General features: G+C 39.7%; 1 protein-coding gene across 2 annotated transcripts in view; it reads left to right on the top strand.

Moving 5' to 3' along the window:
• MCEE (methylmalonyl-CoA epimerase) overlaps positions 1-19,619 on the top strand; it is a 30,606-nt gene that overhangs the window by 6,555 nt on the left and 4,432 nt on the right. For both annotated transcript variants that reach the window (XM_040493839.1, XM_040493840.1), the window contains exon 2: positions 3,237-3,574. In XM_040493839.1, coding sequence (XP_040349773.1) covers positions 3,237-3,574 — 338 coding nt within the window. The remainder of the gene's footprint in view (positions 1-3,236; positions 3,575-19,619) is intronic.

Genomic DNA, 19,619 nt, shown 5'->3' with positions numbered 1-19,619 from the left:
GATATTGAGGATCTTATGTGCTTTTTTGGCTATTTTTATGTTTTTAACCCTTCATTTTTAAAAAATTTATTTAAGTAATTCTATGCCAATGTGGCATAGAATTATTTAATTCTTACCAGCATCCCTGTGTTTATTTTTACTCTATTCCTAAGGCTCAAATAAAACCAATATAGTGATATTTCTTTTTTCAAACTAGTTTACATTTCTAGAGATAAGATAAGCCTGTAGAGCCACAAAGTCTTGACTTTTACATTATATAAAGATGTTATTATCTATTTTTCCTAACATAGAGTGAAGATTCATTTTATGTTCTGTTAAAAAGAAACAGAACCAGTCATTCCAATAAAATTTTTCCTTTTCTCCCATTTCCAAATGGTAAGGTGGTTATGGAGAAAGACAGGCTATACTGAGGCTTCTAATGACATGACTTGCTTGGACTTCCTTTTCAGTGCCAGAGGTTTAGAAATGTCCCCCAAAAAACTGGTACAGTATGTAAAACTTTACCTTTGCTTGGACATTTTGTTTGTTCCTTTGAGATTTCTTTATGTCCCATTGCTAAGTAATAGGATGCCTGCCAAGGAAATACCAGTTGCCCCATCTCTTGTAGAGATAATACCGGTAAGGACAATTCAGAAATACCTAGACTCCGTATTGGACATACTCTTAAAATTTCACAGAGCAAAGGACTTCTCCATTTTATTCTAAAGCTCATTGGCCCTACCTACTGTGTTTTTTTTTTTTTATAGTACAAATACATTCTGTATCGAACTTTTGTTGTAAAATGCACAGATAGTAGAGATGCAAAGAAAGAAGGAAAGAGCAGTTTGACCAATGATTTTTTAGTTCTCATTTTTTAAATTTTAATTTTATATAGAACACAAGCAGGGGAGAGGGGCAGAGGCAGAGAGAGCGAGAATCCCAAGCAGGCTCCATGCCCAATGCAGTGCCTAGTGTGAGGCTCAAGTCCACGACCCGGGGATCATGACCTGAGCCAAAATCAAGAGTCAGCCACTCAACTGACTGAATCACCCAGGTGTCCCGGTTGTTAGCATTTTAAAAATTCACTACCACTGTGCCCTTGAGATAGTTTCTGCATGCCACTCAGCAAACAATTATTGTATGTCAGTAACAATAAGAATGGCTGAATTTGTTGTGTACCTGTTATATATGTCTGGCACTGTATTATATTTTTTACATCAAATATCTACACAACAAATTTAACAAGGTAGATGTTTGGTAGGTAGTACCAGAATTTTTTAAAAACTGAAATAAAATACAACAGAGTAGAAAATATCAGAGCACATCACATCTATTGAGGATTAGGTATGCCTTTCATGAAATTTACTTTCAATTGTACATTTATGTATGTGCTTACTAAGTTGGCATACGCTTGAATTTCATAATACAATGAGTCCATAGAACTGGGCTGTGTCAACCTATTGATAATGACACCCTTTGGATATTTCAGTAACCAATAATACAGGCTTGAGCATACCAGAAGACTATCTTAGGTGGAATTTTGCCTTCTGCTGACCTATGATGCATCACATTTGTCAAGCAGAGAACCATGCACTGGTTACCAGTCCCAGAGGAGGAATCTAAACACTTCTGCCCATTGCATCTTGGTATCAGAGTCGCCAAAGAAAACACAAGCACTGGATGGAACAATGCTTTACTTACATAGAAATGAGATAGGGCAAGATTATCTTTAATGGTGGGTGTTTGGTCCACCATCACCAATGGGTCTCTCCCAGTGGTCAGTGCAGGACAGTTTTCGCATGCCCCTCTTGTGTCACAGTACAAAGAACCCTGTTCCCTCTCTGCTGAGGACCGCTATAACAGGTTTGCCGTATGATGCACACATGTTAAGCTGAGACAAAAGAGCACTCACTGAGTCTGGAAGAGGGAAAGATATTCCCAGCACAGTGTGATACACAGGCTGTGTGGGCTCTTTATCTCTTGCCAAGGAACTTTTCATCCTTCTGTGGTTAAGTGGGGGTTAACATATGAGACTGCCTTTCCCCACAAGGTCTATGGTCTATAGTAGTGTTACTTTAATTTCCTTGTTATCAAAAATTTCAGTTAAAAGGAATTAACTATTTTTTAGCTCTGTGATACTAAGTACTATTTAAAGTATTTTCCATTAAGAGCTAAACCTAATTGTTTAGAATATGTGTTCTTCAATATGCTATTTTGTACTTTTTTTAAATTAAGTGATGTAGTTTTACAAGATTATTCTTAGACCTCATATATGTATACAGTTTTCATCTTGGGGAGAATCCGGCTCTTAAAGTCCAGTGTTTTGGGAACTGGGGAAACAGTAATCCACATGGAGGACACATTATAGGTCTCTTCAGTTTCTTAATGAAAGAAGTTTCTTCACATTCAGAAACAATTCTTCTCGTCTTCAAAATTATAAAAAGAAACAATAAGAAAAAACTGGTCTCAGAGGGAATTCTCATAAGTTTAAGGATCCTCAATGTTTGCTTGTCTTTCTTTTCTTTAGTAATCATTAAAATAAAATCTTATTAAAGAGCACTGTAATGGGCATGGCTTTAATACATATTGCAGAATATAAGACAAAAAATTGGTTATAGGTAGAGGAGAAAATTGCTTGTTCTCATCATTAAATGAGTATTGTGTCCCTGTCAGCTTCAAACTTACCCCTTGTGAAATACAGAGAATAGCAAGTTATTCTTTTTTTTTAAATTTTTAATGCTTATTTTTGAGAGAGAGAGAGAGAGAGAGAACGAACGTGAGTGGGGGAGGGGCAGAGAGAGAGGGAGACACAGAATCCAAAGCAGGCTCCAGGCTCTGAGCTGTCAGCACAGCCCAACAAGGGACTCAAACTCACGAACGCGAGATCATGACCTGAGTTGAAATCACACACTTAACCCATGGAGCCACCCAGGTGTCCTGCAAGTCATTCTTAATGCTGTGTAGCTGTCCTTGAAGTATTATCAATAAATAGAAATTGTTATGAAAAATGCCATCTTTGTTTTATATCTAAAAAGCTCACAATTAGTTTTTTAATTCCAGACAGTTGTTTCATGGCAGAGTGAGTAATTTTGACGTCATTTTTCCGTTAAACTCCCCAATTTAATTTCAGTAATTAAAACCAGAATATGTATATAAATAATGTTTATATGTATTAGTCATTTAGTTTTTTTTTTTTAATTAATTTTATAAATCCATCAATTCTCAAGAAGGCTATCAATGGCTTTTCAATTTTTCAGGGCTTTTTTCCAGACTTCAGACTTCAGCTCCAAAAGTAAAAGCTCTTTCCACATCACAGTCCTTGCATCAAGTGGCAGGTCCTGTGTGGAACCTGGGTCGACTCAATCATGTAGCAATTGCAGTGCCAGACTTGGAAAAAGCCAAGGCATTTTATGAGAATGTTCTGGGGGCCCAGGTAAGTGAGGTGGTCCCTGTTCCTGAGCATGGTGTATCTGTTGTTTTTGTCAACCTGGGAAATACCAAGATGGAACTGCTTCATCCACTGGGAAATGACAGCCCAATTGCAGGTTTTCTGCAGAGAAACAAGGCTGGAGGAATGCATCATGTCTGCATTGAGGTATTTCATTTTAATGTTTGGTGTTTCCAACTTCTCTTACAAAGTGTCTTTTACTTTTTAAGACCATGTATTGTCACTGTCATCAGAAACTGGTAGTAAGTTATTTAAAGGGAATGGTAATTCTGGTCTAACTCAAAGGTAGATCTATCAGTATATTCTCTTGCCCTATAGAAAATTATAAATAATAATAATAACATCTTTTATTGAAGTCTGGATTTAATGGCCACAATAAAGGCCACCAAAACTGCCAAAACAGATTTACATCTTTGCTGTAGTGTTTATTGATTATACATTACCTTCCATATAATAGGAATACAGCTGCTTTCACTATCACAAGGTGATTAGAAGAAGCAGGTGAAAAGACTTTATACAGTAAGAATTTCTGTATATATGCTAAATATTCTTATGATTATTTTCTATCCTTAAAATTCTAATACCTTGTTCCTTATTACAAAAGCAGTACATTTTCAATTACTGACCGTGATTTTTAAGACCTTTCAATCGCATCTGCTTACAATTCCCAAGAAAAACTTGAAATGTTAGATAAGAATATTCTCATTAGAGAGCCGGTATCTGTAGATATTCGTGTTCAGATAACTGCCTTTTGTAATATCGTCAATACTAATTATGCTTCGGTTTAAATTATTTTGATAGGACAATTCTTTTGACAAAAAAGAATGGCATAATTAATAAGTAGGCCTCGTTCCTAATGTAGAAAACAAAGAGGTTGACTGTAGAGGGAACTCAAAGGTTTATTCAGTTCATATTACAAACATATTTGAGAACCTACAATGTGTACTGTACTGAGAGTGGGATTTAGCGAAGAAGAAATGGACTGTGCTCACAGTGAGGAGGGGCAGCTGTTTAAACAAGCAATTACAGTATCCTTTGATAAGGAGAATTAACATACATGTCTTCTCAGTAACACAAATGAGGGAAAGGTTGATTGCCCCTGGCAGGTGGAAGAGGTGAGAACATACCACAGGGCATGAGTTATAATGAATGTGAAGGAATTCCTGAGGTCCACAGAGGAGGAAGTATTCCAGGCAGAGGGAATAGCATATGGAAAGGAATAGAGTTACTGTAACAACTGGCATTGAATCCTTTGGCTGTGTACGAAGTACTCGATGTGTATTATTTTCTTTAATTTTCATCGCTATTCTATGAGCTACTCTACTCACCTTCCTCAGGTGAGGAAACAGAGACTTGAGCAGTTAACTTTTTTATTTTTTATTTTTTTAAATGAAAACATTTTTTTAAATGTTTATTTTTGAGGGGCGCCTGGGTGGCGCAGTCGGTTAAGCGTCCGACTTCAGCCAGGTCACGATCTCGCGGTCCGTGAGTTCGAGCCCCGCGTCAGGCTCTGGGCTGATGGCTCAGAGCCTGGAGCCTGTTTCCGATTCTGTGTCTCCCTCTCTCTCTGCCCCTCCCCTGTTCATGCTCTGTCTCTCTCTGTCCCAAAAATAAATAAACGTTGAAAAATAAAATAAAATAAATGTTTATTTTTGAGAGAGAGAGAGAGAGAGAGAGAGCGAGCACAAGTGGGGGGAGGGGCAGAGAGAGAGGGAGACACAGAATCTGAAGCAGGCTCCAAGCTCTGAGCTGTCAGCACAGAGCCCAGCGCGGGGCTCAAACCCACCAACCATGAGATCATGACCTGAGCTGAAGTCAGACACTTAACTGACTGAGCCACCCAGGCACCCCTGAGCAGTTAACTTACCATAGACAAGTTAGTAGTAAGTGGCAAGGCTGAGGTTCAAACCCAGATTTGTTCTGATTCCAGGATCTGCATTGTTGGCCATGGTGCCAGATTGCCTTCATTGTATTGGTTGAGTTTAAAATTTGAGGTAAGGGAGCCATAAGATGGTATTATTTATTGTTAATATTTAACCTTTACCCCCTTTTTTAGGAGTTTAATTTTGGCTGCTGGTCTTTATTTTAGTAGACTTGAGGGTTTGTTTAAGACCTCTCCAGGATGAGGGGCGCCTGGGTGGCTCAGTTGGTTAAGTGTCCGACTTCGGCTCGGGTCGTGATCACACAGTCAGTGAGTTTGAGCCCCACGTTGGGCTCTGTGCTGACAGCTCAGAGCCTGGAGCCTGCTTCGGATTCTCTGTCTCTCTCTCTCTGCTCCTCCCCCACTCATGCGTGCTCTCTCTCTCTCTTACTCTTTCTCAAAAATAAATAAAGCATGAAAAAAATTAAAAGAAAAAGACCTCTCCAGGATGAGAGGCAGGATCATAAACCTTTGAATTCACTCTTCCCTCTCCCACACTACAGTGTCTGTGTCCTACATCAGAGAGCCCATGTCTTCAAAGGAAGCTGCTATGTGAGTTAGTTCAGTTTAAGTAAGAATAGTGGAAGTTCAGTAATGTAACGGCAAATTCAAAAGTACAGATTAAAAGGGGGAAATAAAAATGTATAGCAGTATAAAATGAAGATGTGTAATAGGAGAAGGTGTGAAAAGTTAGTTTTTGCTACGTTAGTATGACACCCCTCCCCCTGCCATTGCTCTCTGTTCTTTGTAAAAATTAAAGTGGCTTAACTAGATCGATCGATCGATCAATAGATAGATAGGAAATAGGTAGATAGGTAGGTAAGTAGATAGAATGATTTTATTTTTTCTGTTCTCAGTCTAAAAGCTAAGTGTCCTAGAGGCGAGTCCTGTAAGGAAAGGATCTGGAAATTACGCATATCACTCCTGTTCATGTCCCGTTGGCCCAAGCTTAGTCACATGGTATGGTTGGCTGCAAGTGCAGTCTGAGTCAAGCAGTTATGTGCCCTGCTAAAACTTGGGCTGTTGCTATAATTAAAAGGAGGAAAAGGTGGGGCACCTGGGTGGCTGTCAGTTAAGCATCGGACTTCGGCTCAGGTCTGATCTCACTGTTTGTGAGCTCGAGCCCCATGTCAAGCTCTATATTGACAGCTCAGAGCCTAGAGCCCGCTTCAATTTCTGTGTCTCCCTCTCTCTCTGCCCCTTCCCTACTCGCACTCTGTGTGTGTGTCTCTCTCTCAAAAATAAGTAAACATTAAAAAAATTTTTAAAAAAGGAGCAAGAGGAGAATGCATGTTGGAGACCACCAATCTATGCTGCACTTGGTAATTTTATTTTATTTTATTTAAAAATTTTTTTTTAACATTTATTTATTTTTGAGACAGGGAGAGGCAGAGCATGAACAGGGGAGGGTCAGAGAGAGGGAGACACAGAATATGAATATGAAGCAGGCTCCAGGTTCCGAGCTGTCAGCACAGAGCCCGACACGGGGCTAGTACTCACAGACCGCAAGATCATGGCCTGAGCTGAAGTTGGCCGCCTAACGGACTGAGCCACCCAGGCGCCCCTGCACTTGGTAATTTAAAAAAAAAATGGTATTGCCGAGATAGCATGACCCTTTTTCCGAATGAAGATATGCTATAGGATGTTAACATTAGAGAGTTAGTGTTACCTGCTGCAGCAGTATGTGAGATCAAGTTGTCATCACATGCAGGGGTTTGATTCCCTGACTCACCAAATGGAACAAAATTCCCTGCCTATACTTGAACAGGACACACTTTTGCTGAATAAAGCCACTGAGATTTCAGGGTAAATTATTTTAGCACAGTGTAACCTAGTCTATTCTGGCTAATACAACTTGGGTCTGAAATTGCCTTCTACTGAAAGTACAAAAAGGGATAGAATTGGTCAGAAAATACTTCCTTGGTCATTAGAGTTACTGTTGCCATTGATACGTATTATCCCACAACTTTGGGGTGGCAAACAGCAACTATTTGATTTTGGTTAGGATTTTGTGGGTTAGGAGTTTGGGGGAAGGCTCTGCCTGGCAGTTCTAACTTGGGCTCTCTCACGTGCTTGCAGTCAAATACTGGCTGGGGCTGCAGTCATATGAAGGCTCAACTGGGCTGGGCATCCCACATGCCTCACTTGAGGTGGCGGTTGATTCCAGCCAGCAGCTGGTTGCTCAGCCCAGCTTTCCGGTAGGAGCACCTGCGTGTAACCTATTCATCTTCACCTGCTGACAGTAGTTTAAGGATAGTCGGACTTCTTTTTGTTTAAGGTTTATTTTTGAGAGAGGGAGAGCATGACTGCAGGAGGGGCAGAGAGAGAGGGAGACAGGATCTAAAGCAGGCTCTGTGCTGACAGCAGAGAGCCTGATGCAGGACTCAAACTCACGAACCGTGTGATTATTACCTGAGTCCAAATAGGATGCTTAACCAACTGAGCCACCCAGGCACCCTGGGATCGTTGGACTTCTTACTGCACAGTTGGTTTCCCCCAGAGTGAGTGTCCCAGGAGAGCCAGGCAGGACCATATGTCCATTTCTGTCCTAGTCTCAAAAGGCCCACAGCAGTCTTGGTCATAAACAAACTTTTCAGGCAGATCAACTCTGTGGGAAGAGGACAAAGACCCTATCTCTTGATGGGAGGAGCAGCAAAGAGTCCGTGGACAAGTTTTAAAAGTGTATAGCCATCAATATACTAATGTCCTCTAAACAAAAGGACAATGTGGAAAACTTTTAAATGCTGTAGAATGATTTTATGTTCAACTAGCCAGAGGTGGGAACCAACAACATTCTCATATGCATGAGGAAGTGACCTATTTAGCCTTTGTAAATGTAAAGAGACTTGAGCTTGGTGCTTGATAAGGTAGAAGATGATAAATATCACATAAACAAAAACCAGAGACTTCAGCTTTTCCTGTTTTGGGAATAGAGAGCATTCAGAAATGTGTCTTCTGAAAATGCCGTAATCTTCTATTTTATGGCCCATAGCCATTTATTTCTTAACGCCATTCCTTCTTTTAAAATGTTAAATCTACCCCTTCAGAGAAGTGACTTTCTTTGTAATTATCACAAGGATGCTTTATGTTCTTTTTCACTGAGACCTCACATAAAACCTCTGGTTTAGCAGGTTGTCTCTTATGGGTGTGCATCATAGCTCTTAGTTGACTTAACAGAGACTTTATTTTTTCATTTTTATCTTTTAAATATAATTTATTGTCAAGATGGCTAATATACAGTGTATACAGTGTGCTCTTGGTTTTGGGGGTAGATTCCCGTGAGACTTAACAGATTTTAGACAAAAATGTACTTTTTCTCATACGTAGATTAGTATCTTACCCACTACCAACATTTTTCTGGCAAAGTTGGCTTTTGGTTTCCATTTTTTCTTGTAAGGTTTGCCCACATTTCTTACACTTGTGTGGTTTGTCTTTCACTAGAGGAAGTTTGGAAGTCTTCTCTTGCTTATGTGTGGACCAGGTAGCCAGCTGTTTCCTGGCACAACTTGTATTGATGGTGCCCATGTGCACTTCCTGCCTTCTGCAGGCCCCTCCCTGAGGAGATGGTTCTGGTATTGAGGAGAATAGGCTGTGCTTTCACTAAAGAACTTCACTAAAGAACTTGCCCAGACAGCAAGATGTATCACGGTGCAAGCCTTTCTTGTTCAGCAAATTTGTATTAAGGTTTCAAAATGTTTTTTAATGCTTCCATGCTAGTTGGTTAAACAGCTCCTGCTCTAAACCTCCTGAGTAACATCCCTCTTCCAGAAGGACCCTTCCCTGAGACCCCTACACTACACACACACACACACACACACACACACACACACACGCATGCACAGACACACACGCACAATTCATCTCCTAAAGGGTTAACACGTTCAGCAGGGGTCTTCCAGTACTCCGATCCTCAGTGAGGTCCCCCCATTCTATTTGGTTGGTGTCTTTGTCTATATTATATTGCTGGTTGTTGAGTATTTTCGGTTTCACTCTGATCTTCACTGTATTAGCTGCTGGGGACGCGTAGCTGAGTGGCCCACTTGCTTCATGTGTTCACAGCATGCCCTGCATTTTCCACAGAGGATTAGTGGTGACTGACCAAAATGCAGCTTATAAGAAATAAAACAAGGACAGTAGTAATAGTGCAAGTTAGAACAAAAAGGAAATGTAAGGCAAGATAAAACTAAAGGTAAGATTAGTGCACCTATTTGCTTTGCCAAATAATGCTTTGTAGTGGCCAAAACAAATGAGAAAATGAACAGTATTCAAAATAATTATGGCTTCTTCTCCCTTCCTTCCCTTCCTGTACAATTCAATCTTGAAAACATTAGGTAGGGCACTCCCTTGTTTGGGGGGAGAGCCGAAGTAGCCCAAATCAGGGTGTGTTGTGGCCAGAGTAGGGTAAATAGAGCATCTTTAGGTGGGAGATGACTGCCATGGGAAAGCCAGAGACCAAGTAGGATGCCCATGCCTGGGGAGGTCCAGCTCAGGGTGCAGTATTTGAGCAGAGTGGGGTGGGGGTCGTACCTGCAGGGAGGCAGCTCAGCTTCAGGTGTCAGAGTGAGAAGGTCATCAGCATGGAAGGCTAACCTAGTGTAGGCCTGTGGAGGGTGGCATTCATGGGGGTGGGGGGAGCGTCATGGAGTGTAAGAGCCTGCATAGGGTGAAGGAGGCATTAACACCGTGTGTGTGTGTGTGCGCGCGTGCGTGTAGGGGGTACCCAGCATGGGGAATCAGGGCCTGGCTCCTGTGAGGAGTGCATCAGTACAGGGGGAAATGGTGACTCCATGTGGGGAGCTGAAGCCAATAGGGATAGTGCATGTTGTCACATGGGGTGGCCTGATATGGGGAGCAAGGGCCTGACCAGGGTGAGGTAGACATCCACATGGGGTGGCAGCAGATATAGGGAGTCAGAGCTCAAACAAGGAGTGAAGGGTATGCATACATCAGGACAGTTCTGTGCAGGAAGTTGGGGCCCAGACATGGTGAGGAGGGCTTAAAGTAGGAGTGCCTGAACCCAAGTGGGTCAGGAGGCTTCCACATGGGGCCTGGTAACATGGCGTGGTGACTGGGCGCTCAGGGGGAGTGGGAGGTGCAGCCAGGTGAAGAGTCGGGACACACCTGTGGTGAAGAGTACATTGCTGAGGGAGGTACAGCAGCAGGGGCTGATTTCTTAGAGGGTTTAATGAAATAAGTAAGTACAGTGAAAATCATGGGAGTCAGGTTTCCCAGTCAAGAAATGGCATTACAAGCACAGAAAGGATATTGGATTTCATCTGGAGATAATCCTCACTGCACCAGACTGATGGGGAAAAGCACATGATAAAAATGTTATTTAAAAAATAAGACAGGATTAGGGTGCCTGAGTGGCTCAGTTGGTTAAGAATCCAACTTCAGTTCAAGTCATGCTTACACGGTTCATGAGTTCGAGCCCCACATCAGGCACTGTGCTGGCAGCTCAGAGCCTGGAGCCTGCTTTAGATTCTGTGTCTCCCTCTCTCTGTACCCCTCCCCTGATCATGCTCTGTCTTTCTCTTAAAATAAATAAACATTAAAAATTTTGGGGGGGGGCGGTGCCTAGGTGGCTCAGTTGGTTAAGTGCCTGACTTTGGCTCAGGTTATGATCTTACAGTTTAATGTTTAATAAACATTAAAAAAAATTTTTTTTTAATTTTTTTAAATAAGGGGCACGTGGGTGGCTTAGTCAGTTAAGTGTCTGACTCTTTTTATTTTTTCATTTTTTTTAATGTTTATTTATTTTTGAGAGAGAGAGACAGAGCAGGAGCAGGGGAGGGGTAGAGAGAGAGGGAGTCACAGAATCTAAAGCAGGCTCCAGGCCTTGAGCTGTCAGCACAGAGCCTGACATGGGGCTTGAACTCATGAACCACAAGATCATGACCTGAGCCGAAGTTGGTCACTTAACCAACTGAGCCACCCAGGAGCCCCAGTGTCTGACTCTTAATTTCAGCTCAGGTCATGATCCTCATGGTTTGTGAGATGGAGCACTGACCTTGCAGGGCCTGCTTGTGATTCTCTCCCTCTCTCTCTGTTCGTCTCCTGTGGGCTTTCTCTCTCTCTCTCTCTCTCTCTCTCTCTCTCTCTCAATAAACATTAAAAAAAAAAAATAAGATACAGGGGTGCCTGGTTGACTCAGTTGGTTAAGTGTCTGAATTTGGCTCAGGTCATGATCTCGCCGTTCCTGAGTTCCAGACCCATGTCAAGCTCTATGCTGACAGCTCAGAGCCTGGAGCTTGTTTCAGATTCTGTGTCTCCCTCTCTCTCTCTGCCCCTCCCCTGCTTGTGCTCTGTCTCTCTCTCAAAAATAAATAAACATTTTAAAAAATAATAAAAAAAAGATACAGCGTAAAGAAATGTAGCAGTTTTATTTTCTGAGTGGTCCCATAATGGATGACTTATTTTTTTATTTGTTTGTTTTTATAGATCTTTTGCCATTGAGCATATATTATTTACGAAAGAAAAATTGTAAGGCTAGTAAGACAGCTTATTTTTTGCATGCTGAGGAGTGTCTGTTCTTCAACCAAGAAGGCAGAAAATTCTGTTTTTTTTTAAAAATTTCCATTCTCTTTTTGGCTTTATGATAAGCCCTAGGGAATAGTTAAGCTCCGCCAGTGAATTGTATGTCGCCAGTTCCCAGATGTGGGAGTTTCATTTAAAGATAACATTTCCAGAGATCAAACAAAAAAAGGGGGCGGTGTGATGAGGTTTTAAACTTTCTGTGTTATTAAGTAAGGAAAAAAATTTAACTTCCAACTACAGCTAAAATCATTTTGTAAAACTAAGAGCAATATATTACCAAGAAAAAATAAAGAAGGAAAAGGAGAGATCCTCTTGAAATAAGGGAGTCCTATCAATTAAACAAATGTGAAAGGTGAGGTGACATATGCGCTTCTGAAATAATTCTCAAGAATACACACAGGAACCCTCTGAACTCCATGCGAAGTGAGAACATTGTGAAGTTTGCATAATTTAGTTAGTTAGTTTTTAATTTGGGGGGAAAAGACAGTTGAAACAAATATTTTATCCAGGCTTTTAATTTTAACTGTCATGGATTTATATCAATTTGAAGATTAAATTTCATTCATTGTTGATATCATTTAGCATCATAATTTTATATAAAATAAAAAGCCTATATTTTTGAAATTAGTGAAAACATGCATCCTTGAAAGTAGCACATTACTCCGTGCATTACTCAAAGTAGAATTATTGAATTAGTATTGTTGTATACCTGACTTTAATGTGACATTGTATGTTAATTATACTTCAATAAAAACTTTTTTTTTAAGCAGCACATTATTGTTCATAAAATTTGGTCACTGAGAATTATAGACCTTAAAGTTTTTTAAAATTTCTTTTTGTCTTTTTTTAAGTAGGCCCATGCCCAACGTGAGACTTGAACTCCCACCCCTGAGATCAAGGGTTGCATGCTCTACCAACTGAGCCAGTCAGGGACCCCCCATATCTTAAGATTAAAAAAAAAGATGTTATTTAGTTCAACTCCTTGCCTTCAAGCAAGTAAGATTGCATTGACATTTTCAGATGAGGCAGTTAAGGACCAGAGTATAAGATTTACGTAGAGATTCTGAATTCTAATTGTGACAGTCTGAACATCTTTTATTTGGAGTATTGTCACTCTTAATTTACAAATGACAGGAGAAAATCAAAATAAATTTCCAGATACCAGGTACAATCCCATGACCACTACCACTAAAAGGAAAAGAAAAGAAAAGAAAAGAAAACAAAAGAAAAGAAAAGAAAAGAAAAGGAAAGAAAAGAGAAAAGAAAAGAAAAAAAAGAAAAGAGAGGGGGGAGGGAAGGGAGGGAGGAAGGAAGGAAGGAAGGAAGAAGGAAAGAAAAGGAAAGAAAGAAGAAAGAAAAGAAAAAAGCCAATAAGTTGAAATCAATAGCCCAGATTTTCACCAGTGGTATTTAAGGTCTTATGGAATTATAAGATGCACAACTGTAATGGTACAAAGGACTGTAAAAGGAAAAATTTGTAGATGGCTTATTATTGACTGTCATTTTTATTACTTAGGGGGAAAGACTTAATTTCCCAATTCAAGTTGCTTTGCATTTATTATAACCTTAAAGTAGATAATGCATCTACTTTCAATTCAGAAAATTAAAACATTTTCATTTCATTCTTTTTGTAACTGCCAAGCAAAACATTAGGAGTACTTCTAAAGAATTGTAAAGTTTATAGCAACACTGTAGCAGAAGGATAAATGTGATAGAGGTCTTTAAATATTTTTTTTCCACGTTTTTTTATTTATTTTTGGGACAGAGAGAGACAGAGTATGAACGGGGGAGGGGCAGAGAGAGAGGGAGACACAGAATCGGAAACAGGCTCCAGGCTCCGAGCCATCAGCCCAGAGCCTGACGCGGGGCTCGAACTCACGGACCGCGAGATCGTGACCTGGCTGAAGTCGGACGCTTAACCGACTGGGCCACCCAGGCGCCCCGATAGAGGTCTTTAAAATCAAAATCAGTAATAGAAACAGTAACAGAAATAGAAATTGATGCTAGTGCAATGTTAATTTGGCATTTTTTCAAAACATAAATCTAACTTATTAAATCTTTTATATATATATATACACACACACACACACACACACACACACACACACACACTGTCAATTTGGTTTCCATACAACACCCAGTGCTCATCCCAACAGGTGCCCTCCTCAATGCCCATCACCCACTTTCCCCTCTTCCCCACCCCCCATCAACCCTCAATTTGTTCCCAGTATTTGAGAGTCTCTTATGGTTTGCCTCCTTCCCTCTCTGTAACTTTTTTCCCCCCTTCCCCTCCCCGCTGGTCTTCTGTTAAGTTTCTTAGGATCCACATAGGAGTGAAAACATACAGTATCTGTCTTTCTCTGCCTGACTTATTTCACTTAGCATAATACTCTCCAGTTCCATCCATGTTGCTACAAATGGCCAGATTTCATTCTCTCTCATTGCCAAGTAGTATTCCATTATATATGCAAACCACATCTTTTTTATTTATTCGTCGATTGATGGACATTAACTTATTAAATCTTAGACGTATTTATTGGATTAAGGGATATTGAAGAAGCAGTATACTAAAAACTGAGATGCAATATCAGAATTGTAGATATTTGTACTTGGGTAGAATGTTCTTTAATGAAAATATCCATGATCATATTTAGCGTAGAAGTTATCAAAAGGACACTGAAAAAAGTCATGATTCTGTTATGAAATATTTCAAACATACAAGAAGTAGAAAAAAAAAATGTAATGTACTCCCATATTCCCATCACCCAGATTTAACAGTTTTCAATATCTTGGCACATTTGCTTTATTATTTTTTTCCTTAAACTAAAAGTCCTTCACAACATGTCATTTCACCTTTATGTAGTTTGTGTCTCTAAAAAATTAACCATGATGACATTATCATATTGATCAAAATTAAAAATAAATCTTTTGTCACCATCATAAATAATAGTCCATAAATCAGAAATTTCAGATTAATTCACAAATGTCTCTAGAGTTGACCTTGTTCTAATCAAGACTTAAACAGTGTCCATTTATTACAAATGATTGTTAATCACTTTAGGTCCTTTTTTAAAAAAAATTATTAACATCTTACTAGTATAGTACATTTGTCATGATTAATGAACCAAATTGATAACATTATTATTACCTAAAATCTATGCTTAGATTTTCTTAGTTTTTACCCAGTGTCCTTTTTCTGTTCTGGGATCCCATCCAGGATCTCACAGTACATTTAATTATCATCTCTCCTCATGCTCCTCTTGCCCGTGACAGTTTCTCAGAGTTTCCTTGTTTTTGATGACCTTGATATTTTTGAGGATTACCAGTTACTTTGTAGAGTCCCTCAACTCTCATGAGATTTTTTTTCTCATGATTAGATAGACTTGGGTTATTGATTTTTGGGAGGAAGACCACAGAGGTAAAGTGTCATTCTCATCACATCACATCAAGGGTATATATTATCAACATGACTTACTACTGTTGATACTGCCCTTCATCCCCTACCTGAGGCAATGTCATCATGTTTCTCTACTGTAAAGTTACTCCCCCCCCCCATTCTCCATAATATAAACTTTGGGAGGAAGTTACTATGTGAGGCCAGTGCTGAAGGCATGGAGAATTATGCTCCATCTTTTTGATAATTCCATAAATTACTTGAAATTTTTGTGAATGGAAGATTTGTCTGTTCTTCCCCATTTATTTACTCAATTATTCATTATTCAGCAATTTACTTAGTGATTCAGACATTTATTTGCATCAGTGAGGATGTATAGGTATTTATACTTCGGATTATAATCCAAAACTACTTTGTTTTGTTGCTCAAACTGTTCCAGCTTATCAGAGGGGCACTTTGGGTTGGCTCCTGTGTCTCTGATATACCCCGTCTTTTTTGTTTGTTTTCCTCCCACACCTGCTTACTTTCTGGTACTGTAAGATGTTCCAGACTCATCATCTGTATTCCCTGCCCTAGCCTAGAACCAGACATTTCTCCAAGGAGCCCTGGTTCATTTTACTAGAGAATGGTATTAGAAACCAAGATCTGAGCTCTGTATGTGCTTGTTGCTACTAGAGTGTCACTGTTTCTTGGCCTTTTGAGCTAACAGCAAGGGTATATATGTGTATATATACCTATATCTATAGATATTTCTCTATATAACCAGATAGAACTTACAAGATTTATATGTAGCATACTCATGAACTCATGAGTTTATACTGATGTTTCCAACTCTAACCCATTATTACTACATGGATCACTGTAGCCTTCTTTGTTCATAACTGCCCATTCCAACAGTGAGAAACTTGGCTCCCACCATCTGCTATCCATTTATTTAATTGTTCAGTTTCAGTATGGATATATAATGGCTGTATTTGTTTCCTAGGGATGCTATAATAAATCACCATAAACTTGGTGGCTTAAAACCGCAGAAATTTATCTTCTTAGAAAGTTCTAGAGCCTAGAGTCCAAAATCAATAGGAAGAAATATGGAAGAAGAAAAAGAACAAAACAGTGTAGATCATAAGAGAGAGATGTAGAACATGGTCAAAGGTTTTATCAGAGTATAGTTGGAATCCCGGAAAAAGAGGAGAAGAAAACATAAGTAATAATTGAAGAAATAGTCTACAAGTGCATTACCAATCTGAAATAAGACATCAACCGACAAATTCAGGAAGCTCAGCAACCCCAAGTAGGGCAAATTCAAAAAATAGTACCTAAGCACACTATGATCAAGCTGAAAGCCAAAATGAAGAGAAAAATCTTAAAAGCAATCAGAGGGGGAAAAAAAAGACAACAGAAATGATGAAATAACATAATATGTAATGACATTTTTTTAACATACAAAACCCCCTGCCAATGTAGAATTCTAATTGTAGCTGAGTTAACAGAGGCCAGGTTTATCCCTTTGCCTCAAACAAACAAAAAATCTGACATTAGACAGCACAACTCATTGATTCATGAGAGAAGGGAAACAAGATGAGCCCTGCAGTTTTCCAGCTTACTGGCTGGAGAGAGTTTCCAGGCTGCAGTATAGGAAGGGGGAATCCAAGTGAAGGTTAGCAGTCTCCCTGAGTTGAGGAGATAGAAGTTGAAGTCTGGGGAGGCCATGGGGATTGAGTTTGCAGTATAAAGTACAGGAAGAGAGAGCTCCAGAGAGAGTTTTCCAGAGATCTGCAGTACTTCTCAAGTCTTCATCTGAGTATTGAACAGTGCATGTGAGGAAGCTACCTGAGCCTGGGAGTAGAACCCTTTGAAAGCATCAGAATAATCCTTATGCCAGTTGGGCCAGTTTGTGTTCTTACCCACTGTAGTGGAAGTTCTTGTAATTTACGGGGTGTTGGGTAGAGTATTTAGAAGGGTTTTGCCTTATCAGTGAGGAAAATCAGTCCTAGATTCAAGGCTGCTCTGGTCCTTCAGTAAGTGAATGGGTAAATAAGTTGGTACATCCGAACAGTGGATTATTTTCAACACTGAAAAAAAGTAAGCTATCAAGCCATGAAAAGTCATGGAGGAATCTTAAGTACATATTACTAGTGAAAGAAACCAGTCTGAGAAGGCTACGTACTGTGTGTGCCATTCTGGAAAAGGCAAAACTGGAGACAGTAAAAAGATCAGCGGTTCAAAGCGCGGGTCGGGGGGAGAGGAGAGAAAGGATGAATAAACAGAGCACAGAGGATTTTTAGGGCAGTGAAAGTACCTTGTGTGATACTGCAGTGATGGGTACATGTCATACATTTGTCCAAACCTGTAGAATGTACAATACCAAAAGTGACCCTATGGTGAACTGCACTTTGGGTGATAATGCTGTCAGTATAGGTTCATCAGTTGTAACAAATGTACCACTCTGGTGGGGTGTGTTGATAATGATGGGAGCTATGCATGCATGTGGTCAGGGGTTATATGAATAGGAAATCTCTGTACCTTTGCTCACTTTCGTGAACGTAAAACTGCTTTTAAAAAGATAGTTTAAGACAAAACAAAACGCTGTCATTCTAGAATTCTGAACTTGATGAAAATATCCTTCAACAATGAAAGTGAAATGGAAACATCTTAAACGAAAATGAGAGGATTCCTGTCCAGTAGACCTGCGCTATAAGAAATACTAAGGAAGTATTCAGGATGTATATTTAGTATTCATCCCTTCAGGATGAAGGGAAATAATACCAGATGAAAATTCAGATCTTTACAATGATCGAAGAGTACTAGACATGGTAAATTTGTAGGTTAAAATAACAACTTTTTTCTTACCTTAAATTATCTAAGAGACAATTGACTTGAAGTTTTTTAAATGTAGAGTTTATAACAGAATAAATAAGTGTAAAGGTCGGGAATTGGGCAAATGGAAGTATCCTGTTGTAAGTTTCGTATATGTGCATTGGTGGACTAATAAGATTAAAATATGAATTGTAAACTCTAGAACAATCATTAAGAAAATTAAACAAGGGAAAACTAAAATATAACATAAAATAAAAAGTACAAAAATACATGTTTTTTTTTCCAAGTTTTATTTAAATTACAGTTAACATACAGTGTAATCTTACTTTCAGGTGTAGAATTTAGTGATGTAGCACTTAGAACACCCAGTGCTCATCACAAGGGCCCTCCTAATCCCCATCACCTAGTTAACCCATCCCCCTCCCCCTCCCCTCTGGTAGCCATCAGTTTGTTTTCTGTAGTTACGAATTTGTTTCTTGGGGTCGCCTGGGTGGCTCATTCCATTGAGTGACTGACTCTTGATTTCTGCTTAGGTCATGATCCCAGGGTTGTGGGATTGAGCCCGGCGTCTGGCTCCGTACTGAATGTGGCACCTGTTTAAGATTCTTTCTCCCTCTGCCCCTCTCCCCCACATGCTTGCTCGCTCTCTCTCTCTCTCTCTCTGTCTCAAATAAAAATTTTTAAAAAATTGGGGGGACAGCACTTGGATGGCTCAGTTGATTGAGCATCTGACTTTGGCTCAGGTCATGATCTCACACGGTTCATGATTTCTAGCCCCGCGCTGGGCTGTCTGCTGTCAATGAAGAGCCCGCTTCAGATCCTCTGCCCCCCTCTCTCTCTGCACTTCCCCCACTCATGCTCTCTCTGTCAAAAAATAAATAAACATTAAAAAAATTTTTTTGTAAGAGCCTGTTTCTTGGTTTTCCTCCCCCCCCCAAAATGCATGTTCAACCAATAGAAGTCAAGAAAGAAAGAATGAAGTATTAATGAGACAAAAAAATAAGATGGTAAACAAATTCAACTGTATGAATGTTAATTAAATGTAAATGGATTAAACATTAATTAAAATGCAAAGTTTATATATCTGGATTTTTAAAAACCCCATACATTTAAAAAAATCTATACATCTGCAGATGAAATTAAGAAAACCGTTCCATTTATAATAGCATCAAAAGAGGAAAATACTTAGGAATCAATTGAACAAGGGAACTGCAGAAATTGTACTGGAGCCTGTTTCAGATTCTGTGTCTGCCTCTCTCTCTACCCCTCCCCCACTCACTCTCTGTCTCTTTCTTCTTCAAAAATAAACATTAAAATTTTTTTTTTAATTTTTTTTTCAACGTTTATTTATTTTGGGGACAGAGAGAGACAGAGCATGAATGGGGGAGGGGCAGAGAGAGAGGGAGACACAGAATCGGAAACAGGCTCCAGGCTCTGAGCCATCAGCCCAGAGCCTGACGCGGGGCTCGAACTCAGGGACCGCGAGATCGTGACCTGGCTGAAGTCGGACGCTTAACCGACTG

Source organism: Herpailurus yagouaroundi, unplaced genomic scaffold, assembly GCF_014898765.1.
Source record: "Herpailurus yagouaroundi ecotype Mexico unplaced genomic scaffold, PumYag 185, whole genome shotgun sequence".
NCBI classification, from domain to species: domain Eukaryota; kingdom Metazoa; phylum Chordata; class Mammalia; order Carnivora; family Felidae; genus Herpailurus; species Herpailurus yagouaroundi.
Note: the sequence above shows the minus strand (reverse complement) of the source record. Positions and strands in the feature narration are given on the sequence as shown.